Source organism: Labeo rohita, chromosome 13 (assembly GCF_022985175.1).
Source record: "Labeo rohita strain BAU-BD-2019 chromosome 13, IGBB_LRoh.1.0, whole genome shotgun sequence".
Classification (NCBI taxonomy): Eukaryota; Metazoa; Chordata; class Actinopteri; order Cypriniformes; family Cyprinidae; genus Labeo; species Labeo rohita.
In genome coordinates, this window is record NC_066881.1 from 11258507 (window position 1) to 11285764 (window position 27258).

Sequence of the window (27258 nt, forward strand, 5' to 3'; positions counted from 1 at the left end):
ATTACTTTCTGACAATAGCTACCTGGACTCATGACGAAAACATACCTCTGGGAACTTTTTCGCAAGATGCGAATAAGTATATCACTGCAGTTTTTTTTTTTTTTTTAACAAAAATGAACACTAGGGGCGGTAAAACAGCGAGTACTTGTAATCGTTTTCATACACAGTTATGATTGCAGCTCCATATGTTTAGATTTCCAGACATAACAAGCTCGCTCAATAGCTTAGCCGGCACAGAACTGGATTTAGGGGCCATTCACACAGAACGCGTCTTAGCTGCCTCCGAGTTCTTCTGATTGGTCCACAGCTTTGGAACTGACTTTGATGAGTGCCACAGTGCTCATGTGAGAGGCGCTGCAAAAGACGCAAGACGGAAGACGCAAGCGTAATGGTCATGCATGTCCGTCAAGCGCGTTTACATAGAAAGCAATGAAAAAGTAGCGCACTGGAATGGAAAAACGCGTTCTGTGTGAATGGCCCCTTAGAATACGTATCCATGAATACGAATCTCATGAAAAACATGACTCACAATGAAAGTTTTTCTTCATATTATCGGGTAGGTTTGGGTGTAGTACAGATGGTACATTATTTTATAACCTCATGGAACTTTAGAGTTATAGCGCCACTCAATGGCCATTTTAAATCAGAACTGCGGTGACACCTACAAAACCAACATCACATAAAACGTATCATATGTACGTTCATCTGTTCCGGGGGAAAAAATGATCTCTCTTTCAGCGCCTCCCAGTGGACATTTCACATTGAATATGTCCCAAAACGTACATGACGCTGCGTATTTCGTATCTTGTGAAAAAGTTCCCACAGGTACGTTTTCATCATGAGATCAGGTTGGACAATAGCTACATATATACCCTGCCCTTTTTTTTCTCAGCCTTGAAAGGATTCCTTCTTCTGGCACAGTGGGATTGCACACTAATTTCCAAGAACCTGTTGAGAACGTAGGGCATTGAGCTATTCTCGGGATCTTGACTGAAAATTGACATAATTTAACTGTCATTTCAATTATCTGACAGACGCTGTTCAAGTGTTCGAGAAGAAAAGCTTCAGAAGAGAAAATGCTTCATTTCCAAGAACCTAAAATAGGCCAGGAAAACCAGAATACTTTCAATTTCTGGGAACTTCTGAGCAGCAATTAAAGCTGCTTGCTCGCATACAGACTCGCTCATTAGCAATATCACAGATTCAAAATTCATAATGCAGCCAATCAGCAGAGATTTTCTGCCTGCTACTAATCTCCATGGCAAAATGCTTTGATGAAATAAGCCCATTTTCTCCACGTGCACTCTATAAAATTGCTCATCAGCGTCTGATTTCTGGATGAAACCAGATCGGCACTCTACCTGTACCTCGCTGTGCTCTCTGAAGCAAAGACTTGTGTGCAAAGCACACAGCGATTAGAAAGGTTAGGAGCTCCTCCTATGAAGTGCTGACTTGTGCTTCCCCATCAGAGTCAGCAAGAAGGCAGTGTTTCAGAGATAATCAGGCCAATGTAAGATGAAACAGGGGATCAGTGTTACTGTAATCCAGTATAGCTACTGTTGGCCGTACCGAGCCAGGTCGCGGTTCTGGCACCTTCCCTGTGTACTGGGTCCATTTGGAGCTGGAGTCCTCTTTGCTCTCCATGTAAGGCCCATCAAAGGCCCATTGGATATCCGATATGGAGTACTGGCAGATAGCAGACGCCTTTACGTTTTTCCTGAAAAAGAAGCACTGGTTAGTACTCTTTCAAAGCAGTACAAAGAACAGAAATCCAACACTACATGATGTCAGGTAAAACCCTGAGCCAAAGCTGGGACGATGAACACCCACACTCAGCCATTTCTTTAGGATACATTTCAAGGGAGCACAAAGAAAATTTGTGAATAGAAGGTGCATTCATGAAAGTGGTGAATCAGCCTAGGTGTGAGCGCTTTGTGGTTGAGCCAGTTTCCAGTTTGTACACTTGGGTTTATTAATCGAAGAGCCTCTCAGCCTGTGCTGCGCTCATTGTTTCTCAAGGCCTTTGGCATGCAGGCATAAAACCCTCATAAGCCCACTGTGTAACCATGGAAACACGAAAAATAGATTACAAATTTATCAAAAAGTGTGTGAGAGAGGTGAGAGATGACAGTGAGTGGGTGAAGGGGGCGAGACAGGAACATAGACAAAGCTCCTCAAGTGATAACTACAACCTAGTGGAAAAAGAGGAAGGGGCACTTATTAAAAGAGACTCTAGGGAAAAAAACAGCAATGGAGGGAAAAGAGTGCTTCCAGTAGTAGTTTAATGGAATAGTTCAACTAGAAATTGCAGTTCTGTCACCATCTGCTCACCCAGTGGAATTTGAAACCCATACGATTATTTTTGTTAAAAAATTAAAAAGGAGAGATTTAGCAGAAAGTCCAAGCTGCTCTTTTTTCATTCAGTGACACTGACAGAAAATGACCCCAAAAAAGTATTGTCAGTAAAATTAAAACTTCAGTTTTCATATATAGGGTTCAACAATATGGTCAAATGGTATCAGAGTGTTGGGCCGTTAAGCCGTCTTTTGACTAATTTGAGCTTTGGGGGTGTAACGAAGGCTAGCTAGTAAGAGCTGTGCAGGTAAACATCACTCTCCTGATCTCAACAGATGCACTAGTAACTGAACCTAGAGGCTGCGGTCTTTAGTGTCTTTGTAATTAACAAGCACGCCTAATTATTTGATAATTATTATAGAATTATTTACATTGTTCAGTCATTGAAAACCTGCAATTTCTTTCTTTCAAATGAATTGGCGACCAATTGTTTTGTTTGGATATGATCATGCATTCATTATTCATTCGTTTTACCATTGCAAATAACCTGAGGGTATCAGCTGCTTTGCAACCAATTTGAAACATTTGTGCGACTGCCACTAGGCATCGGAATGCAACAATCGGATGTTTTAAACAGACTGGTTCACTACTTCTTTCCAATACTTCTTACGCTCTTTAACATTGTACCATGTCTTACTAAGCTGTGCAAATTTAGTTGTTGCAACACTGCTAATTCGAATGTGTCATCAGTGTATCATTACAGTTATTTTTAGCAAAATTGCAAGAATAAGTCAGAAGATTACAACCACATACATTATAGTTTAATTGACATATATTAATTAGGGGTTCAAAAGTGAAGCGGTGAAAACCTTTTGTAATTGTTAGAAATGCCAATGATCAGCATTCTCTAGCTAAAACTGATTGGGCAGACCAAACCGTAAGTTGTAGAGACTTGAAACTTGGAAGGATAGTAGTACTCACACCGTCTACAACGTCACTAAATCTTGCTCCAAATTGCCTGATGGTGGTGCTACAGCGACCAAAAGTACAGAATCACTAAAAACTCCTAAACTGTTAGTCGCAGGCTTAAGTGTCTTATGTCGCTGGAATCCTTGGCTCAAAAAAATCGTCACCCTAGCAACATTTGGGTATTTTGGATTTTTCTAAAAATCTACTTTTGCAAACTAATGCTAGGTTTTTCGCCCAATCGGAACCAGTGCAGAAAGATTCTCTGGAAAGTGAATATCAATAATTATCAAAACAAGATAAAATTTCCACTCACTGTTGCAGTGTGCTGCCAAAACGTTCAAACGTCTATAAACGTCTATAATTATACACCTGTTAGTCCAATCAACTTAAAAATTGGTCTACCGCGTCTTTGTCCAAAGTACCACAAATGTCTATATGGATATACACGTCAAAAACCATGGCCACCATTGGCCAATGAATTTTGTGCACCTATTAGACAAGGTTAATGGAGGCCAATTGCATTGAAACTTGGTAGGCATATTTGACTCATGGCCCTAGGGGTCTGTTAGAACTTTAAAAGAAATCGGCCATTAGGTGGCGCCTCTGTAATCACATGGTTTTTCACACAATATTTATATAATTTAATATTTATATATCTCCTCATACTGAGCAACTTTGCCTCAAGAACCACTGCTGTCAATCAAATCGTTCATGAAATATTCTCGATTATGTAAGTGTTTGATTTTTTTTTGCAACTTTACTCTTTGGGTAGCTATAATGGGGTCATTTAGAAAAGTCCTGTGTCCAAATATACCCAAAAGCCTATAAATCCTAAACAAAAACTCAAAAAAATCACTAGGTTGGCATATGCGACAGATGATTCTAAGCAAGCATGCAAAGTTTTATGGAGAACGGAACGTAGGTGGCGCTATACCTGTTAAAAAGCTTTAAAGACCATGTATTTAGTAAATGTAAGTGGTCTTGTCCATCTATGAGTGGTTACATGCTTGCTAAATAAAACACAACTCCTTTTTATGCACGTGTTTAAAGGCCGACTTCATACGTTCATAAAAAATATAGCATATACTGTAAATGTAAAAAAAAGTGTTTATAACACACACAAAATCTTTATGGAGCCCCACAGTTTCAAGTGCCATTCACTTTTTAATGTAAAAGACACGCTTTAACATTCTGTTAAATAACTCCTTTTATTGTTTTCAAAAAAGGGAAAAAACATGAGTCGATAATGTATGACACACACATCAATTCTAGAACTGTTCCCTTAAGAGGTCTCTTACTGGAGATTCCATGTCTGATTCAGAATTGCCTAATACTCAGGAAAACAAGCACCCACGTCAAAGTAAACTTTACACCCAAACTGATGACACAGTGACACCACAGTCGTTCAACCTTACCCTGCTAGAGGTCAGTGTGATCAGATCATCACAGCTCAGCTGACGCACTCATTCTCATTTGATTTGTCTCTCCCTGTCTCACTCTCTCTCCTTCTGCCTCTTAATTATTTTGTAATGTAGCATGCATTATAGTCCTGCCTGTCCTGTCATTCATCACTGTTACTCATATGTTTGCGGTTTGCACCTCAGGCAGCCGCAGCCCACAGATTGATTGCCTGGCAGCTCATCAGAACCGCCCCTCTGGTTTCAGCAGGGCGTCAAGACTGTCATGTCAGTCAAAGCGGCAGACGTTAAGCGTGTGTGACCTATGTGTTATAACCAGTTTAGCTCTGAAGAAATGTGTGAAAGGAAACAATTGAATAACAAGAAATTGTTTCACTGTCACGCTGACAAAAACAGAAATGTGGCCCTTAAGCTTCAAAGTACAACATCTTACAGTTTTATCAATGACTGTAGTCAAAGCTTCTTTATACGTGTCCAGAACAAATTCTCTGATCTCCTGAGAGAACGTGACCTGCTTATGAATAAAACATGCTTTGTGCTCCAGGCACCAAGAGGCTTGTCAGCGATTTTCATTCTGATGATCCTGGTGGACTGTAAACGCTGCCACCTTATTTGATGTAAACAGCCAGAGCGAGCCAGCGTTGACAGATGAACTTACTAATAGACAAAATCCATTTCAACAAACCCGCCAGTCACAGCAAAATGACACGACGCGCCCTGGCAGAATCCTTTAATCGCTATTGACTGAGGCGTCATTTGCATGCCACCCTGAATGCACGGCAGCACAACACTTTAAGCTTCCACAAACAACTGCCAGGATCATTTAAGGAAGACGGTCTCCTCCCGAGAAGGAGAGCCAGAAGAAGTGACTTTCATCATGACAGATAACTAATGTAATTGACACCCACAAAGAAATCGAAACACAATTGCAAACAGACAAATAGGTCATTATGCAGAAAAAGTGATCTTACCATTCCAGACCAAATATGCCATAGAAAACGGAGTCCTGAGAGCTGGAGTTCTCCAGAAAAAACACACTCCGCAACACGTTGAAGTGAAACTCATAGTCAGGTAAGGAACACACTAGACGGGCCTTCAGGAAGGAGGTCCACTTCTTCTGTAGCGTGAGGAGACCTCCTCTGTCTCTCTACAAGATAAAAGGACAGAGAACAGTTGAAAGAAAGATTGGTTATAATGTTTCTTGAGCCACAAATCAGCATATTTGAATGATTTCTGAAGGATCACTAAGACTGGGGTAAAGATGCTGAAAATTCAGCTGCCATCACAGGAATAAATTACATTTTAAGATATAAAATAGAAAATAGTTGTCTGAAATTACAATAATTTTTCACAACATTGCTGTTATTACTGCATTTGTGGTCAAATAAATGCAGTCTTGGTGTACACTGACAATGACTGTATGATTTTGAGATTCATCTTTTCACTCTGAGGACAACTGAGGGACTCATACGCAACTATTACAGAAGGTTCAAACACTTACTGAAGCTCCAGAAGGAAAAACAATGCATTAAGAGCCAGGGGGTGAACACTTTTGAATAGAATGAAGTTGTGTAATTTTTTCTTATTTTGCTTAAAAATCATATATTTTTTATTTAGTACTGCTCTTCAGAAGCTACAGAAAATACTCATATGTTTCCCAGAAGACAAAATAAGTTAAACTTACCCTGATCTTCCAGTTCAATAAGTTTTCACCCCCTTGGCTCTTAATGCATTGTGTTTCCTTCTAAAGCATCAGTGAGTGTTTGAACCTTCTGTAATAGTTGCATATGAGTCCCCTCAGTTGTCCTCAGTGTGAAAAGACGGATCTCAAAATTATACAGTCCTTGTTGGAAAGGGTTCAAATACACAGAATTGCTGAAAAACCAAATTTGTGGGAGCTGAAACTTTTTCTGAAAGAACAGCGGGCAGTTAAACTGTTCAGGACAAACAAGGGACTCATGAACAACTATCACTACAACAAAAACAAAAAAACACAGCTGTGGATCATTCAGGTAACAACACGGTATTAAGAATAAAGTGTATGTAAACTATTGAACAGGGTCATTTTTATATATTCAACTATTATTTTCTCTTGTGGACTATATGTAAACATCTTTTATGTGAAATATCTTATTCAGGTTAGTACAAAAAAAAAAATAACATGCACTTTGTATGATCCCTCTTATTTTGGTAAAATAATTAACATTTTGCAGATTCAGCAAGGTGTATGGAAACTTTTGACTTTAACTGTATATATCTATTTAATAGTATTAGAAAAATTTAAGAGTGTTACAAAACAGGAGTAGAAGTAGAAAGCTTGTAAGTTCTTTTAACACGGATCACTGCCTCTTGGCATGGTTGGTGGCAGCTAACATTATCGCCAGTGTGACTGTGGGAAAGGGAAATGCACTAAATTGGATGGGTTTTTTGTATGTAAAGGAATACCCCATCATGTCAGGGGGATAAAGTAAATTTTCCATGCTGCCTCCCAGGAGAGGAATTAATCTTCATGGAGGAATAATTTTGACGGGACCCCAAAGCGTCTTAGAGCAATTCTTGGTTTCCCCAGTACTTAGTTTCCGGTAATAAGACTGACGCTATAATGTAATAGCCTTTAATTTCCACTGTGGAAAAAAGGAAACTGGCTTTTGAATGCTGATTTATGGTCCCATCATCTCAGCTGGTGATATTCAGAAGCAGATGTACAGTACTGCATGGTGATATGAAACCAAAGCTTAATGCATTGGCACTGATATGATAATCCACCCCAGATCTTTTTGGATTTTTAAAAAACTGCAAGTGATTTCTAGCCTACACCAATGTGAAGAAACAGGAAGCTTTTATTAAGACTTTATACAGACTGTTACTGACAACAGCTGAGTTCTTATGCTTAATTATGGCTTTCCCCAAGATCAGTGTCAGCTAGTGTACATTAACAACATTCAATCCCTCCAGCATGTGGATAATGAACAATAATCTACTCATTAAGGTGATCCTGCTGTGTGAACTGCCACAGAGAAGCTGGTTTTACCCTCAGTCCATACAGCCTGCTTCACACATTTCTCAGCCCCAACCACAATCCACTGGAATATAATGTAATTCATTCTATGTTATCTAACCCACTATTATGTACACTATGATTCATAAGTTTGGGGTCAAAATTGATTTATTTAACACCATTATTCAGCAGGGATGCATTCAGCTGGTCAAAACTGAGAAAGAGATGTTGAATTCACATCCGTACACTAATACACTGACATTTGTGACCCTGGACCACAAAACCAGTCATAAGTAGCTGGGGTACATTTGTAGCAATAGCCAACAATACATTGCATGGGTCAAAATAATAGATTTTTCTTTTATGCCAAAAATCATTAGGATATTAAATAAAGATCATGTTCCATGAAGATATTTTGTAAATTTCCTACCATAAATATATCAAAACTTAAGTTCTGATTAGTAATATGCATTGCTAAGAACTTCATTTGGACAACTTTAAGGGCGATTTTCTCAATGTTTAGATTTTTTTTACGCCCTCAGATTCCAGATACTCAAATTGTTGTATCTCGGTAATATTAGGCACATGCTTTGAAAACAGTTGCACTATTAAGCCAACAATTAAGCCAGTTACCAACAACAAAATGTCCTTTGCAGTGAACATCCAGCATCCTGACCTTTAAGACTATAAAGACGTGCTCTGTGCTTTTGAGAAACTACTTACTTATATGCACTGGTCATTGAGTAGCACACTGAATGTGCGCAGAAACATCAGATGTAAAATAAACACTGTAGAGTAGCAGTCTAGAAAAGATGTGAAATTGCAGACATTTTCAATTGGCACTTTGATCTGAGTGTGTAGAGCTAGACTGATGGGTTGAGAAGCGAGACAGGGAGGCGAGTCTCGTGGGAAGGCAGCCGTTAGAGAGCGAGATGCCTGGCAACAACGTTGCTGTAAAACCCTATTAGGAAACCTGTAGAAAACCACACTTCAAATAAAGGAGCATTTTGAGGCCAGAGCCCTTACAATGCTGAGAATGAAACAGTTTAGAGCTTGAAAACGCATTGGCGAGGAAGTTTTTAGTATGTGTGCTGTTTTCCAGGGCAGGGCAGTGGGTGTCTCTGAACAACTCAATGTGAGGACAATGTCTTGCCGTCTCCCTATTTTTGTGTGTCATTATTTTGTCTTGAGAATCAAACATTTGTTGTTTTTTGCTTCCATCAATGAGATGAAATTCTTAACCACTTTTGTTGCACTTTAGTATGCAAAGCATGTTTGGATTTTTGCCCCTAATTTTAACTTTTCAATTGAACAGCTTTAAAGTTATAATTTACCAAAAATAAAAATGCTGTCATCAATTACTCACCCTCATGTCATTCCAAACACGTAAGGCTTTTGTTTATCTTCAGGATGACATCCAAAAGCCTTGACCGTGGTACCATCCTTTCTGTCTATGCAGGGTCAGAAGGCTCTCAGATTACATCAAAAATATCTTAATTTGTATTCCAACGTTGAACGAAGTTCTTACGGGTTTGGAACGATATGAGGGTGAGTAATTAATGACAGAATTTTCATTTTTGGGTGAACTATCACTTTAAGATGCAGATGAGACAGAACAGGTACAGTGACGTGTGGAGTGAAGATATCTTCAGTAGCCTCATACCTTGCAAACACGGGCGACCCGTGCGACTCTGCTGTGACTGAAGTATGGACTGAGCTCTTGACTCTTCTCAGTGAAGAAGTAGTAAATCTTATCATCATCTCCCACTGAGCTACTCACGCTTTCCTTCACCAGCGCTGAGCCCACAAAGTCAGCCTCTGTGTGGGACAAAACGGCAGACTGCTGTTAGTACATTACAGCAAGTGAAATTTAAAAATATAATACAATACCGCACATAAATATGGTTAAATTGTAAAAAAAAAAAAAAAAATGGTAAAATGGTAAAAAAAAAAAAAAATGTCTATTTTATTATAATGACACTAAACTGTTTTTTCTCTTATGCTCAACAAGGCTACATTTATTCAATCAATAATACAGTCAAAACAGTAATATTGTGAAATATTATTACAATTTGAAATAACTGTTTTACAATGTAATTTATTCCTATGATGCAGAGCTGAATTTTAATAATCATTACTCCAGTCTTTAGTGTCACATGATCCCTCAGAAATCATTCAAATATGTTGATTTGCTTAAACATTTCTTATTATTATCAATAACTAAAACAGTTGTGATGCTTAATGTTTTTGAGGAAATTATAATAAAAGCACAAAAAATTCAAAAGCATTTACTTGAAACAGAATTTATTATAAATGTTACACTCTGACTTTTGATTTAATGAATTCTTGATGTATGTCCCTGAACCACAAAAAAAATATAATAAGCTTTCCATCGATGTGTGATTTGTTAGGAAAGGACAATATCTGGCTGAGATACAACTATTTGAAAATTTGGAATTTGAAGGTGCAAAAAAATCAAAATATTGAGAAAATCACCTTTAAAGTTGTTCAGATGAAGTTCTTAGCAACGCATATTACTAATCAAACATGTTTGATATATTTACAGTAGGAAAATTACAAAATATCTTCATGTAACATGATCTTTACTTTTTGGCATAAAAGAAAAATTGCTCATTTTGACCCATACAATGTACAATGTTACAAATAAACCTATGCTACCTATAATGCTACATATGACTCGTTTTGTGTTCCAGGGTCACATATAAAGTATTAAGTTATTTTAAAAAAGTTACTGATTGCCAAATTTTTAAATGTACTGTGCATAATTTATTTAAATTTAGAATTTATTTTTTTTATTTGTAAATATACATGGTGGAGAACCATCTACTTACATTTGGTGCAGTGTTGGAAAAAGTTACTTTTAAAATAAGACATTACTAATAAAATGCAACTAATTGTGTTACCTAGTCACTTTTTATGGAAAGAAATGCATAACATTAATTTTTCGTTTACTTTTTCGTTACTTAATGTCACCTGAGCTGGGCTTGCTTATTTATTTTTAATAACAAAAAACCCAAAAGTTATATTTTTGGCAAATGTAAAGGCCTTTTCACACCAAAAGTGAAATTAACAATCCTCAGGTTGAAGGAAGTACTTCTGCATTTGCACTTAATCCTGATTTCTCTCAATATGGGAACAGGAGAGCTGTCAATAAATGTGAAATTAATGTAACTTGTCTTACTTATTTGAAAAGTTTAAAAGTAATGTAACTTAAAGTTACTTTAAAAAGTAATCTGATTACGTAACTCCTGTTACCTGTAAAGCATTAGCCCCAACAATGTTGATTAGTGACCTAAAATAATTAAAAATTTGTTTTCGATTTTTTAAGTCCTACAACTTTACACCAAGTTTGGTGGTCTCAGACTTGCGGACGCCACTGTAAGTGTTAAATGGCTAAAGATTACTAACCTACTATTTTAAAAGATCCAAACATATAGTAATGTTGATGGTGTGGGATGAAATATTTGAGTAATAAAATGTGCTGCAGCAGACCAACCCTGTAACCACTGAGTTGGAGCCTCTTCTGTTCTCAACATGGGATTCGGAGAGTTGCGCCGGATATCAGGAAAGCTCCGGAACTCATACTGAGATGCTGTGTACATCTGCTGATCTAAGGGAAAATACAGTTCTTATTGTTAGTATCATATGATTGTTTTTAACAATTGCTAGAAGATTTATTAATGCCATACCAATCAACAGGCCAGTGTAGCCTTTGGTGGGGTCATACGGACATTTCTCTCGACCCTCCTCAAAGGCCGACGAGATCTTAAACTCCCTCCCATCCTGGAAAACACAATTAAATTATTCAGACAGTCCTATATATAAGGGTTCTCATCCTAAAGTAGAATCTCTCTGTGTTAAGAGGCATAAAAAGCAGCCATCCCAGTTACTTACAATATATGCACACAGAGGGCTGAAAGCATGTGTGCCACAAGTGTACAAGTGTGTGCTGTTGAATCTCTGCAGGAATCGTATGTGGTTGTAGCACTCTGTCTGTAAGGGAGAAGACATCTACATCAGTATGTGAAGTAGAGATGATAACACAATAGATGGAGATCGTGGCTTGCCTTGTTATCTTTTCCTTTGTTCAAGCATTGTTGCTTCTGATCATCTGATGCCTCCCAGTCAATCTGTCCAAGTACAAGATTAACAAGAATTCTTGAACTGTCAAGACTTGTAAAAATGCTTTCCTGGCAAAGAAACTTCCTGCTCCAGGTTGCAGTGCCAAATTGTACCAACTGGTGTTTGTAAACAACTCTCACATTAACTTACTATGCAATTACTTGATGCAACAAAATAGTGAAACAAAATCTGAATTCTCATTTGTATTTCCTCAAGAAATATGAAATTTTAAGCTTAAATTTTAAGACACTTTAACACATAATATGACTTGTGCTCTCCTTTGCATTGCTAAAGCACCAATAACCAAATAAAAAACTAAAGGAAACTAAAATAATTATGTTCATTATTATAATCATTTTTAAACATTTATTTCCAAAACACAATTCAGGATTATTAGATGAATACAAAGTTTTAAAGAATATAATTTATTTAAAATATAAATATTTTGAAACTCAAATGTCTTTACTATTACTTTTAATCAAAAGTGTTATTTTTTTTAACAAAATGTACTTAAAATACTGTTAAAATACAGTTTTATTGCATTTCCTGTGTGAATGACCTTTTACATTGCACATCACTGAGATATTTTCAAATTCCTGCATTTTTCAAAAAGCATAACGTTCGCATAAACTAAAAATAGATGACACCTAACACTGAAATTATTCACATAACATTTGAATGGAGTCTGCATCTTAAGCGTTTTTTGCTGAATTAATTGCAGAAAATTGTGGAGCGGAAGAAGAATAAAAATAGTATATTTTAGGAATATCAATACAGTTCTGCCTGGCAGGGTCTGTAATTAAGTGCTGATGTTTTTGTCAGTACGTACGGTCTGCGGAGAGCTGCTGGAGATGTCACTAGCCTGCAGGGCATATAAAGCCCCTCTAGCTCCCACGTACAGCACGCCAGCCTCCTCCTCCAGCAGCAATAAACTGTAGTTCAATGTCGAGCCTCTGAAGCGCCTGAGGCCCAACAGCCCTGGAAACACACAGGATAGACCAGTTAAAGAAATATTTTATCCATAAAAGGATCCGTAAATGCTTCACTAAGGTCTGTGGGTGCCTGGTGTTGTGAAGATGTGCTGTTTCCTGTGTCAGTGAGTCCATATTTAATTTATTGACACTGAGCTTCAGCTTCCCTTTTCCAAATCTTTAAATGAACATGTATACTGTAGCATCATTAAAGACACCTACATTTGTTCCGAGGTAAATTAAAGGATTAGTTCGCTTCCAGAATAAAAATTTCCTGATAGTTTACTCACCTCCAATGTCATTCAAGGTGTTTATGTCTGTCTTTCTTCAATCGAAAAGAAATTAAGGTTTTTGAGGAAAACATTCCAGGATTTTTCTCCATATAGTGGACTCCATATGGAAGTCAACAGGCTGAAGGTCCAAACTGCAGTTTCAATGCAGCTTCAAAGGGCTCTCAAAGCTGAGGAATAAGGGTTTTATCTAGTGAAACGATAAATTATTTTCTAAAAAATATAAAGGTTATATACTTTTTAACCACAAATGCGTGTCTTGCATGATTAAACAGAGCCTGTTGAAGCTGCATTAAAACTGCAATTGAAGTCCACTATATGGAGAAAAATCCTGGAACGTTTCCCTCAGAAACCTTAATTTCTTCTCGACTAAAGAAAGAAAGACATGAACATCTTGGATGACATGGGGGTGAGTAATTTATCAGGAAATTTTTATTCTGGAAGTGAACTAATCCTTTAATGTTTTAAAATTGTATTCATGTTTTAAATGAGGCTTCAGTGTTTTTCAGTGACTGCATGTTTTAAGTAATTGCCTTGATTCCTAAGTACATGTTTTTATGTTTCTGTAGCCTTCCTTTTGTTTTGAAAAAATAATTACTAGACATTAGTGCTGGGCATGTAATAACACACAACTAATTCTTTAACTGAGCAAATAAACCAACTGTAAACGGCCATTAACAGAAGCCATTGCTGTAGAGAAACTCAAAGAGAATTACTAGTCAAGCTCACTTCACTGCACAAAATATTGGAAGAGAATCCTAAATACTGAATTGGTGAAGGAGGTTTATATAAACGTATCTCTGATAGGAACTGACTGTCATTAGAAAAATTTACACGGTATTTTCTTTTCATCTTACCTCCATACAATGCATATTACACTCTTAAAAAAGGTTCCAAAAGGGTGTTTTTGCAGTGATGCCATAAAAGAACCATTTTTGGTTCTCCAAAGAACCTCCTAGTGAATAGTCCCTAAAAAAAGAACATTTAAAAAATCTAAAGAACCTTTTTCGACTATTAAGTTCAAGGTTGGATGTTCAAGGTTCTTCATAGAACCATTGATGCCAATACAGAACAGTTATTTTTAAGAGTGTAGTGTAGTATTTACAAGAGCAGCGCTGCTTCGCTTACAGCATTACCAAGAAAACGCAATCACTGCTGTTTCATAAGCACCATCTACTGTCAGAAAGTGAATTTGCGTCTCATTTATCTAATTTACATCAAGAACTGCTCATGCTACATGTGGCATGTTTGTTTGGATTGTGATCAAAATGCAGTGGTTCTGCAACTGTTTCATCCTTTCAGATTCATAAGACTTAGATTCAAAACAGTTCTAAGCCATGAAATTGTCAGAATCCCTAAAATATAGATTTTTGCTCAAACTGCCCAGATATAAACACGTTTCATCCAGATGTGATTAGGCCTATTAATTCTTGAGATAATTGACTTAATCTCTCTTCATGTTTGACAGCAGCAGAACTAGTCGTAGATGTGTATACACAAGTTTCCTACGCCCCATGAGGCCTTGCGTCAAAAGTGGGAGCGCCTTCCGGTTCAAAGTAAACAAGAAGGACGTGACACTCATTCATTTAACAGTTGACAATAGTGATGGGCAAATGAAACTTTCCTCTGATTGTTTCCGGAAAGGAGTCCTCTGAAAGCTTTGAGTGTGTCGAAAACAGCGCGATCTGGTGGTTAGTAAAAAATAAAGCAGTCAAAAGCCTGTGAGAGAAGCACCGTTGGACGAAGCATCCACCACATATTCCATAGATCGACTCAAGTAGCTTTTACAAGCTACTTAAAACCGAAGGAAAGTGAAGAAAAGAGGGAAAACTGAAGCTAAAAACAAATAACTGCTTGACGATGAATTGCCTCTAATTTGAAAGTGAAAGTAAAATGTATGTCATTTACTGAAGGAAAGCTAGGAAAAGAGGGAAAACTCAAATGAACTAAAAACTAACAATTGCTAGACACTAAAATTGCTACCAATTTGAAAGTGAAAGTAAAGCTCGAACTATACTTAGTACATATTGCTGTGTTGTTTTCCCTTCTATTTTTTTCTATTCTTCTATTCTTCTATTCTATTCTTGTTGTATTGTGTTAGTTGCTAAAGTTTACTGCAGATAGATATTCATGCATGCATACAATTGCAGACACACAAGGAAACTTGCTTTCCAATATGGTGTATGGCTTACATATAATGGACCATAGAAGCAGACGCTAATAGGGCATCTACCTACATGTATATGAAACTAGTGGGGAAGCTTGTCAGGCCTAGTAACAATAACCAAAGAGACACAGGCTTATTAAAGGGTCAATCTGCTTGTTGTTTTTACATTTCCAGATTCGTGTCTAAGGTGCCCTGCAGAGGAGACAAGACAGTACACCTCATGCTACCATTACTCCCTGCATGACATTAATGAATCATGTGTGGCCTCTTATTACAGATAATTTTAGAACAGACCTTTTTACGTTCCAAAGTAAGAAAGCTTTGGTCACAAAACAAAACAAAACATTTGATGATATTACGTGGTGTTGATTGAGTTTGACATGTCTGTTTGCAAACAGTAACTAAAGTGGAAAATAAACAATCAAAGAAATATAAAAGTTTGTCACTTTATTTGTTTACGTTATGTATTTATCTACGTGTGTACATATAATTAGTCTAAGTAGTAAAGTCATCACTCATTCTATAATGAGCGTAGGAGGCAGAACGCCCTTTTAACACAAAGGTGAGCTGAAACACAAATAAACATTCCTGGTTCCTCGTTTGCACAATATTGTGTTGTGTATCGCACTATTTTGACACGACATGTGCTGTATGGTATGTGTACTGCAAAAATAACAGCACATGCTGAAAAACATCAACACACGTAGCCCACAGGACACACGTCTCCACTCGTGTAGGCAGTGGTGTGTGGCAGCACTGCATGCAGGGACAGGACAGGTTATGCAGCGCAGCCAGATTTGGCTGAGGACCCAGAGCGCTACAATGACAGCAGAGCTGACAAACACAGCTATGGAGAGACAGAGGGGAGTGCAGCCTACCAGAGACAGGCGGAAACAGAGATGAACAGAAAAAGAAGATAATTAAGGTGCCCTGTGACTCCCTGCTGACACAGCGCTGCTGTGTTTCGCAAACATGCAGAAACGTCTGCGTTTCCTTAATGCTTCCTGTTCACAGACACCCGCACACATGCTCAATGCACTTGATTAAGCTCTCTCTAATGCTCAGGCAGTCACTTTCATTTGCTTTTATGTTTTTGCGTCCAACTGTGTGTTAGGAATGATGACTTACTCTGAAATCATTCATCTCTTATCAAGAAACATGATCAAATCATCTTTGTTAAACACATCCGAAACATCAACTCAACTCACTTATCAACTTACTACGACATGTTGTTAATAAAGAAGGATATTTTTTGCCAACAGGTGCTAACTGGATCATGGCAAAGACTGTATAATGCAAGAATGGTCCCAAAAATAAAAATTCTGTCATCATTTACTTAGCCTCAAGTTGTTCCAACCTGTATGTGTTTCACAAAAGAACACAAAAGAAGAATGTTGGTAAGCAAACAGTTGACTTCCATAGTATTTTTTTCCGTACTACGGGTACCATCAATGGACATTCAACAGAAGAAAGAAACTCATACGGGTGAACTAGCTCTTTAAGGACCATTCATACCAAGGACAGTAACTAAAACGAAAACTATAACTACAAAGTTTTAACATTTATTCTAATTCTATAAGAATACTAAAGTCCACACCACAGCTATAATGAGAAGGACACAAAGGAACAATATGATTTCAGAACTTTTTTTCAAGCTGATGAACAGTAAAAATATTGACAGCCAATTAGAATCCACCTTACTTTAAAGAGCATTTAAAGAGGCAGACGCTTATAATAAACATGTTATAGTTATTCCTTTATGGTGTTAACAGGTTTTTAGAGTTGAAGGGATAGTTCACCCAAAATGAAAGTTCTGTCATTAGTTACTCACCCTCATGTTGTTCCAAACCAGTAAGACTTTCGTTTATCTTCGGAAAACAAATTGTGACATCATTGGTTTAACCGTAATGTCACAAAGCTACAAGAATACTTTTTGTGTGCAAAGAACACAAAAATAACTACTTTATTCAACAATTTCTTCCACATACTTAAAACCTTTCTGGGCCTTGAATGTGTCAGTTGCTGTCTGCTGTGCATATGCCATCTATCCATGGATTGAAAAACTTAATGTTATCAGATTTTGTTACTGATTTGAAATTTCAATTTAATTTCACAAACACTAGATTTCTGTTTTTACTCATTTAAGATATGATTTGTACTTTGATGGCTGGACATAGCTTAATATGACATTATTGTCCAAATCATACTGACTTGCCTTAACTTGGCAATGTTAAGAAGCCAAAATTTGCCCTCTTGGAGTAAATATGTACAGTAATCATGTAAAAATCAACAATTAAAAAAAAAACAAAAAACTATTACTTAAAAGAGAAGTTCACTTCCAGAACAAAATTTACAGATAATGTACTCACCCCCTTGTCATCTACGATGTTCATGTCTTTCTTTCTTCAGTCGTAAAGAAATTATGTTTTTTGAGAAAAACATTTCAGGATTTCTCTCTATATAGTGGATTTCTATGGTGCCCGCGAGTTTGAACTTCCAAAATGTAGTTTAAATGCAGCTTCAAAGGGCTCTAAATGATCCCAACCAAGGAAGAAGGATCTTATCTAGCGAAACAATCGGTTATTTTATTAAACAAAAAAAATTCTCATTTTCTCCTCCAATTTCAAAATCGTCCTACATTGCTGCAGAAGTACCGACCCAGTGTTTACAAAGTGAACATGAAAAGAAGATCAAATGCCAATCAAGAGCAAATTTACAAAAAAGGTAAAACAGTGATTTAGGATGATTTTGAAGAAAATGAGATGGGAATTTTTCAGCATACCCTAACTGTATTTACCCGGATTACACAGACTACACATGCACATCACAGAGCTAGACAAGAGAAGCATTTGAGGTTTAAAAGCATTTTTTTAAGAAAATAACCAATCGTTTTCACTAGATCCCTTCTTCTAGACCCTTCTTCCTCGGCTGGGATCATTTAGATCCTTTGAAGCTGGATTTAAACTACATTTTGGACATTCAAACTCACGGACACCATAGAAGTTCACTATATGGAGAGAAATCCTGAAATATTTTCCTCAATAATTTCTTTACTACTGAAGAGAGAAAGACATTAACATGTTGGATGACAAGGGGGTGAGTAAATTATCTGTAAATTGTTTTGTTCTGGAAGTGAACTTCTCCTTTCACAAATATTGTGAAAATTATTCCTTTCAGTGTCAATAGTGCTTATGGCGCTGCTTGAAATCGCTGCTTTGGCTTAATAGTCATACAATCATTAAATAATACTTAGTGTGCAAGAGGTCATGAGACTGGAAGGTTTCATTTATCAAACCAATTTCTTGAACTTTAAGAAAAGCTGTACGTCTAGTCTGCTGGCTCAAAGTTAAATAGCTGAATGATCCACTCTGTGTTCATTTCCAGTTGCTGTCATCTTTCCTCTTAATATCTTCACCTTCCACCCCCAGCACAGAGCCAACAATGTTAACAGAACAGATTGATCCACTCATCAGATCACAACACATTTCCCACAGTCCTCCAGAAATTATTTAGTCATCACTCTTCAGCAGGTCAGATGCACAGGGTCAATCTTAAACCCAGTCAGACTGGGCTGAGCCTTGCACACATTATTAGTCTGGCCACAAATAACATTACACACCAGAATAAACAATACACAATACACAGTCCCAAAACACATAACATTTACACTCTCATGTGCAGTACTTTTCCACTAGGCACCAGATTCATCACAAACAGCAGTTCAAAATAGTAAACCAATTACAAGCCAAGGTTATTCAAACAGAACAAAGGTTTACATGCACACAGCACAGAGGCCTCCATGATATTCCCGCGTTGGGGTGAGGAGCACAGCTTTGAACTTCAAACAAATGTCAAGAGATGTGTTAAAATGGCACCGGCCCAGCATGAAGCAACGCCCATCCCAACCAGACCAGCAACTTGACTGACAGCACTTTACAGGCCCACCATTACACAGACGCAAAACACACGACTTAGGCATGCTTGTCATTCTCAGGCACATGGCAGTGCAGCGGAGACACGCTATCATTTCCCCAAACCAGAATTACTTGTTTTTCTGATTACTCAAATAGAGCTCCTTAGGATTTTAAAGCTGCACAAGTGGTTGTCTGTTCAAGATGGTCATGGGATCTTACAAGTAACGAATGGAGGTCAATGAAACACTGGCAAAATAAACACAGTTTGATGGGAATGGGTTTTGGCTATAACCTCCACAACACTTGGATTATCAATGCAGCTATTTTTACATTTCCAATGTAATCATTATTCAGTTTATTAAAGCCAAGTATGAATCTCATCAAGTTAGTAATTTTAAAGAAGAAGTCCACTTTTTAAAACAAAGATTTACAGATAATTTACTGACCCCCTTGTCATCCAAGATGTTCGTGTCTTTCTTTCTTCAGTTGTAAAGAAATTATGTTTTTTGAGGAAAACATTTCTGCAATTTCTCCATACAGTGGACCTCTATGGTGCCCCGAGTTTGAACTTCCAAAATGCAGTTTAAATGCGGCTTCAACCGATCCCAGCCGAGGAAGAAGGGTCTTGTCTAGCAAAATTATTGGTTATTTTCATAAAAATAATACAGTTTATATACTTTTTAATGTCAAATGCTCATCTTGTCTTACTCTGCTTGAACTCTTGTTTTTGTTCCGGTTCATGACAGCTAGGGTATGTCGAAAAACTCCCATCTCATGTTCTCCCTCAACTTCAAAATCATCCTATATCGCTGTTTTACCTTTTTTGTTAAGGGTATTTGATATTCTTTGCATGTTCACTTTGCAAAGACTGGGTCGGTACTTCTGCAGCGATGTAGGATGATTTTGAAATCATTTTTGAAGTTGAGGGAGAAAATACAATTGTTTTTCGACATACCCTAACTGTCTTAAACCAGAATATACAGAGTTCAGGTAGAGCAAAACAATACGAGAATTTAAGATTAAAAAGTTTGTAAAAAAAAAAAATTGTATTTTTTTTTAATGAAAATAACAGTCCATTTCGCTAGATAAGACCCTTCTTCGTCAGCTGGGATCGTTTACAACCACATTTGGGATCGTTTGAAGCCACATTTAAGCAGCATTTTGCAAGTTCACCATATCAGTCCATTATACTAAGAAAAATGCTGAAATTTTTTCCACAAAACACATAATTTCTTTACGAATGAAGAAAGAAAGACATGAACATCATAGATGACAAGGGGGTGAGTACATTATATGCAAATTTTTGTTCTAGAAGTGGACTTCTCCTTTAAGCATTTTACATTTATTCAATTTAAACAATATATTTCATTTGTGAATTTATGTTCATCTATTCTTTTAAATAGCTAACTTTTAACTATTTTGCAAATTTTCGGATCATCAGTCATCAAAGCTCAGTAAATATTGGTCACAGACAGAGAGATTTACTTTAAATTTCACCAAGCTGATTACTCACTATGTTTTCATGCCATTATTTTGATGTAACAAAGTGATTATATCCAAGTGTGTGAGTTGTTTACTTACATTTTTAAATTAATCTTTCCATTAACGCCATTATATTATTTTTTCAGACTGATTTGCGAATGCGGAACGAGCGTGAACATGAGAGGCGGGATTTATCGCATGAACCACTCACAGCTGATCATAACCAGTCATATCCAATTACAACCTTCTCTCACATGACTTTTCTCAATTACCCCCCACCAAACACTTTAAAACCCAATGGGCTCAGGGGAGGCAATTTATACACTTTTAAAAGATATATTTTGTAATATTGGTGTTGTTTTATTTGTGCACTACAATTTTTTCTTTCCAATATTTTGAGGACTACCTTGCCTCCTCAGAGTAAACGCCCCTGTACACTTACAGGAAACATAAATTCAAAATAAAAAAAAACAAATACATAAAACACAGACTAACAACTGAACATGAAGCCTGTTTGAAGTGGTTGAAATGATGACATTACAATTCACTTCCCTATATTTACATTGGCTCGCAAATATTGTAATCATTCACAACCATGGTATTATTCTATGACATCACCAAACAATGCAACCTCCATAGTGTTTGCTTTTCTAGGAATGTATAAGAATCTATTCTGGGGGAGAAAATGGTGTAAACATTTTCATAAAAAAGTAACTTAGCTGTTATTCAAACATTCGGTAAATGATGAAACCTCTGGCCCTAAAAATATCTCAGAAGAAAGACAGCTGATACACTCTCCTGCTTCTTTTATCACAGATTCCTGTATTTCAGTCTGGTTTAAGATCCATTGAGGAGTAACAGTGAAGCAATAGAGAACAATACCAGCATTTCCTGTTCTCTGGATAAAGTATAATCCAACTATTGAGACAGGTAAGGTGAGGCAGCAGCCCACTAAAATGACTCAGCACTACAGGAAAAGACAACTGATTGCAGATTGCATTCGTCATCCACTGCCATACAGTACACAACACTGCTCACGATTACACTACTGCTCAAAAGATTGAATTTTTCTTTAAGAAATAAATACTTTAAAGGGGTCATCGGATGCAAAGTTCACTCTTACATGTTGTTTGAACATTAATGTGTGTTGGCAGTGTATGTACACATCTACCCTATAATGATAAAAATCCATGCAGTGGTTTTTAATTATTCTGTAAAAATAATATCCCCTTTTTCAAATCAAGCCATTGGCATCACACCGACAGAGGCCGCTCCCACGATAGTTGATTGACGCGAGCGTCTTACCTCAGACTCTGCCGGAGCAGGGATGTAAGTTAGACAACAATATCTCTGATTGATCAATCGAGGTGTTGTGTTTCCTAATAACGTGCTAGTTAGCAAGTTTTAGCGGCTAAACACGGCTAAATGTGGCTAAAGTAAACAGGCTCGTCACTCCACAAAGAAAAGAGAGGGGCGGGGCGAGCAGAGCTTATTAACATTTAAAGCAACCTCGACCAGAACAGGATCATTTTTGCAGAGCTGATTTTGGCAAGGTAAAAAAGGTGTTATTTACACTACCATTGAGAAATGTAACCAAAGCATGTTATAGACTTTTCATTAAGACATTAAGAATCATATCAACTTGTGGAAAATGGGCATCCGATGACCCCTTTAATTTAGCAAGGATGCATCTAATTGATCAAAAGTGACTAAAGACTTTTAAAAATGGATTAGATATGGTTTTCATAATTGCTAATAACAATAAATTTTACTTGAGCAGCAAATCAGCATATTAGAATGATTTCTAAAGCATCATGTGACACTGAAGACTGGAGTAAAGATGCTGAAAATTCAGATTCACATCACATTTTTAAAAAATAGATTAAAACAGAAAACAGATATTTTAAATTGTAATAATATTACTGTATTTTTGTCCAAAAAATGCAGCCCTGGTGACTATTAGAGAGAGGAAAAAAAAAACGGTCTGCACTGGAATTGAGGGCCTAGCCCAACCTGTCAATTAGACAGGGATGTCAACACACTGTTAGCCATGCAGTGAATATGCAATTGAGCACTAAGAGCAGAATGACTACCATTAGAGCTTTACAACTGACATTACAGTAGCTTAAGACACTCCCGTCCAGTCTGCACACACACACACACACACACCCTCTGTCTGCTCGACTGCACCGCTAATTAACTAATCAATATGACATTCACAACATGATTCGGATTGTCATCCCAGAGGCCTTGTGTACGTGTGTGTGTGAGAGAGCGAGAGAGACTGTGTATTTGCTAAATAAACAAGTGAAGGTCTCCTGAGAACCAGCGAGGAACTCGGCGTTCACAGTCATGTTTAAACTGGCCGCTTCACGCAGTTTCACAGCAGTTTGAGCTTTGATATTTGACAGAAGCATAATGAGTGTGCTCAGGGTATCTTTGAGGACTACAATACATACAGTGCAAATATAATTTACACTGTCCTCCCTCAGGTAGCCTGTCACTATCTTAGCTCTGTCTCATGTCTCTGTGGGTTTCTAAGGTATAAAGTACAGCGCTCTCTGAACTCATTAATGATTAAGCAGCCACAGAAAGAGGAGATCATGGGGTTTTAGGATACTGACTCACTCTGTAGTTAAAGCTTTAGGGTTTTTGTGATATATAGTCCACATTAAATGGGTGCTCATAGGGGATTATGCACAAGAGAATGATTTTCCAGCCAGATTCTTGAAAACTATACTAAAAACTTAATTATTAACAAGAGTAAATAATGATCACACATTACCCTAGTGTTTATTTTGCAAAGGATTTTTTTAGCTATACATATGGCTTACAAAAGAAATGGTAGCACTTTACAATACGTTGTCATTTGTTAACACTAGTTGTGTATTAATGTATTAACTAACATGAACAAACAATGAACCATACATTTATTACACTTATTACACTTGTTAATGTTAGCTAATAAAAATACGGTCATGCATTGTTTGATCATGTTAGTTTACAGTGCATTAACTAATGTTAACAAACACAACTTGTGATTTTAATAATGCATTTGTATTAAAAAAGATAACAAGATTAGCCAAAATTAATAAATGCTGTAGAAATAATGTTCATTTTTAGTTCATGTTAATAAATGTAGGTAACTAACATTAACTAATGAACCTTATTGTAAAGTGTTACCAAATAAATAAATAAATTGGTATGAAATGTAAATTCATAATTAAATGATTTTATATATAAAATAATAATTTAATGTCATATCGTATCAAATGCTATATTAATGGCAAACACTTAAATAATAAATAATAAATAACATTAACAATAATTCTTGAATGAACTGTAAATAAATAAATACAAATACAATCACAACAACAATAATAACAATAAAAAAGTTATACAAAATTATTTAATTTGACATTTTCCTGAATAAAAATATAAAATTATTTTATTATGTGAGAATAAAGTGCATGGATTGTTACGCGAGACACAAGTGCCTAGAAAAACAGCCAATTATACACTTTAGTGGTCATCAGGGTTGGGGTCAATTCCAATTCAAAGAAGGAAATGGAATTGGAATTGGAATTCAACAACAATTACAGGAAACAGAGTTGGAATTGAATTGGAATTACAGGAAGTGGAATTCAATTCAGGGAAATTCCACTGAATTCCGTTTATTGCTGTTTCTGAGCATTTATTTGTGATTGCATTTAGAGACATACATTTGAACTTTATTTATGATGCTTTACAAATACCAAGTAATGTATGAAATAGAGTTGATCAAATGCAAGTAAATAAAAATGAGAACTGTACATTATGAATTAATAATTGAATGACAGTGGTGATAAGTTTCTGGATGTACTATACATTGAATAAATGATTACCACATAATATATGTCTCAACTCACAAAAAATGAGTCATGTTCATTCATTTATTTCATTCACTTTTTATTGCATCGAATTATCATCATTTCCTGAAATTTGGCATCGCTAAGATTGCATCCCTCAGGCCTAAATATCTCAAGTGGAATTTAGTGGAATTTATTTGATTTCAATTCTGTTTCCTGACATTCCAATTCAATTCCAATTCCATTTCCTGTCAGCTGCATGCAATTCCAATTCCAATTCCATTCCAGGAAGTGAATTGGAATTTACCATTCATTCTCAATTCAATTCATGAATGGCCCCAACCCTGGTGGTCATTATATAATACTTGAGAATTTCTGGACTTTTTTTAAGGATTTTTGATTTAAAAAATATTTTATGCAATGTATATAACATATGTAAGAGTTTATGCATATATAAACCAGTTTATAAGTTAAAACTTATAACATTCACAAAAAAACGTACACAAAAAAAAATAAATATTATTATTTATAAAAAAAATTAATTAATTAAAAACTAGGAAATTAATACAGGTTATTTTGATACCATTTATGTGGTCTTGGGGTAGATACGAAATTTAATTTCTTGCCATTCTGTGACCAAGAAAAATGATATTGATGTGGGTCAGAAACAAGTTTCGTACCAATGTTATGAACACAAACTGAAGACATGGAAAAGAATAAATTGTTGAATAAAGTTGTTATTTTTGTTTTCTTTGCACACAAAAAGTATTCTCGTAGCTTTATAACATTAAGGTTGAACCACTGATGTCTGGACTATTTTAATGATGTCTGTACTACTTTCTGGGCCTTGAACATGTCAGTTGCATTGCTGTCTATGCAGGGTCAAAAAGCTCTTGGATTTCATCAAAAATATCTTAATTTGCGTTCCGAAGATGAACAAAGTTCTTATAAGTTTGGACCATCATGACGGTGAGTAATTAATGACAGAGTTTTCATTTTTGGATGAAGTATTCCTTTAAAAACTTTTTCCTCCTTCAGTCATGTCTTATCTCACTTAAGGCACACAGTGTGCCAAAAACACCCCAGTTTAATGTATTCCTTTTTACATGCTCCCATCTCTTGCCTGTTGCTGAGCAGGGGTTTGATATTAATCCAGAAGTAATTGACATCTCATTTTCCGCTCACAGTGCTAATCTGAGTTCATGCCTGCACAGGGATGCTAAATGAAATGATGAGAGGACAGATGAGATCATTGGTTTTTGTAAGTGCAGCAGAAGCTGCTAAGTAACTTGATGAAAAGATCTGTCAGACTGATGTATGCAGAGTTGAATTATGGTCCAGCAAAGCCTTAGGGCTTAGCTACTTGCGTTTTTCAAGCAGCTTTATGTGCTACACTTTACTTCTACACAAGTAATGGCTCAAATGTTTACCATAAAAATGTATTTCAATAACTGTATAATAATGTGTATATAAAATGTACAAACTGAAATTAAATATACTGTGTAATGCAACCCAGCTGCAACTAATCAAACTTACGTGACCCTGAACCACAAAAATAGGCTTCAGTAGCACGGGTATATTTGTAGCAATATCCAAAAACACATTGTAATTACTAAGAACTTCACTGAACAACTTTAGATCATTTTCCCAATATTTTGATTTTTTTGCACCCTCAGATTCCAGATTTTCAAATAGTTGTATATAAGGCAAATATTGTCCTATCCCAACAAACCATACGTCAATGGAAAGCTTATTTATTCAGCTTTCTGACATATAAATCTCAATTTTATTGACCCTTATGACTGGTTTTGTGGTCCAGGGTCACGAATTTGGATTTGTATATACATTTATATGGAGAAGGATTTTTAAATATGTTAGAAAAAATTGACTATATGACTAAAACGTTGAGAATGAAAATAGGGAATTTAAAAATAAAAACAAATTCAAAACATTAATAAAAACTATTACTACATTACAACTATAACAGTATCTCAGTGATACTAAGATAACACTGTGTAGCATGAATGAGAAATTGATTATGAATGCATAATTGACTAATTTAGAAGTTACGAATGAGTAATGTGGTATGTTTTTAAGCAATTCATTTCACAACAAATACCTCAACTTTGAATTACATAAAAACCCTGCAGACCAAGCACAGCATTACACAGCAAAACTAACAAATAGTAAACATCATGTTACTTCCCACATATTTAACAAAATTAGTCATTTCATGCAACTATGCATCACAATTACTTTTAACGTTACATCCCCCAACACTGTTTGAACTATCTTCTGCACTGAAAACCTGCTGTAGTGCTCGTTCTCTAGGTCATTGACCTGGCAGGAAAAGGTATGACGAGACTTGGAGAGTGAACCTGCTGCTCTCGCAGTGTTTTTAAACTCAACACAGGCCTCAAGACTCTCAGCCCTCTGACCTTTCTGCGGTTGTGTAACTAAACACTGGAGATAAAGGAAACCTTGGGTTGGCTTATTGTGCCTTTTCTCCTGCATTTCTGCTTCACAGATGTGAGAAAAAGGAGTTGTATTGTTCAACAGCGAAGAGATATACAAAATTCAAGCTGGCAAGCAGCGAGTCATCTAAACGAGTGTGATAGAGGCTTGCTTACATCTGAATGATTAAGTACAGAGTCATAAACAGTCCGTGAACCCACTCCCCCTCACGTAACCACACAGCAGCTTCTCTGCATCTGCCTGAGCAGCCCTTTTATTTACTTCAGAATTAACCCTTGCAATGTTTAC

General features: G+C 36.5%; 1 protein-coding gene across 2 annotated transcripts in view; it reads right to left on the bottom strand.

Moving 5' to 3' along the window:
• sema4ga (sema domain, immunoglobulin domain (Ig), transmembrane domain (TM) and short cytoplasmic domain, (semaphorin) 4Ga) overlaps positions 1-27258 on the bottom strand; it is a 51395-nt gene that overhangs the window by 10327 nt on the left and 13810 nt on the right. For both annotated transcript variants that reach the window (XM_051126090.1, XM_051126089.1), the window contains exons 3-10: positions 12653-12801; positions 11769-11831; positions 11596-11694; positions 11391-11484; positions 11198-11311; positions 9344-9498; positions 5654-5829; positions 1570-1717 (exon numbers count right to left, since the gene is read on the bottom strand). In XM_051126090.1, coding sequence (XP_050982047.1) covers positions 1570-1717; positions 5654-5829; positions 9344-9498; positions 11198-11311; positions 11391-11484; positions 11596-11694; positions 11769-11831; positions 12653-12801 — 998 coding nt within the window. The remainder of the gene's footprint in view (positions 1-1569; positions 1718-5653; positions 5830-9343; positions 9499-11197; positions 11312-11390; positions 11485-11595; positions 11695-11768; positions 11832-12652; positions 12802-27258) is intronic.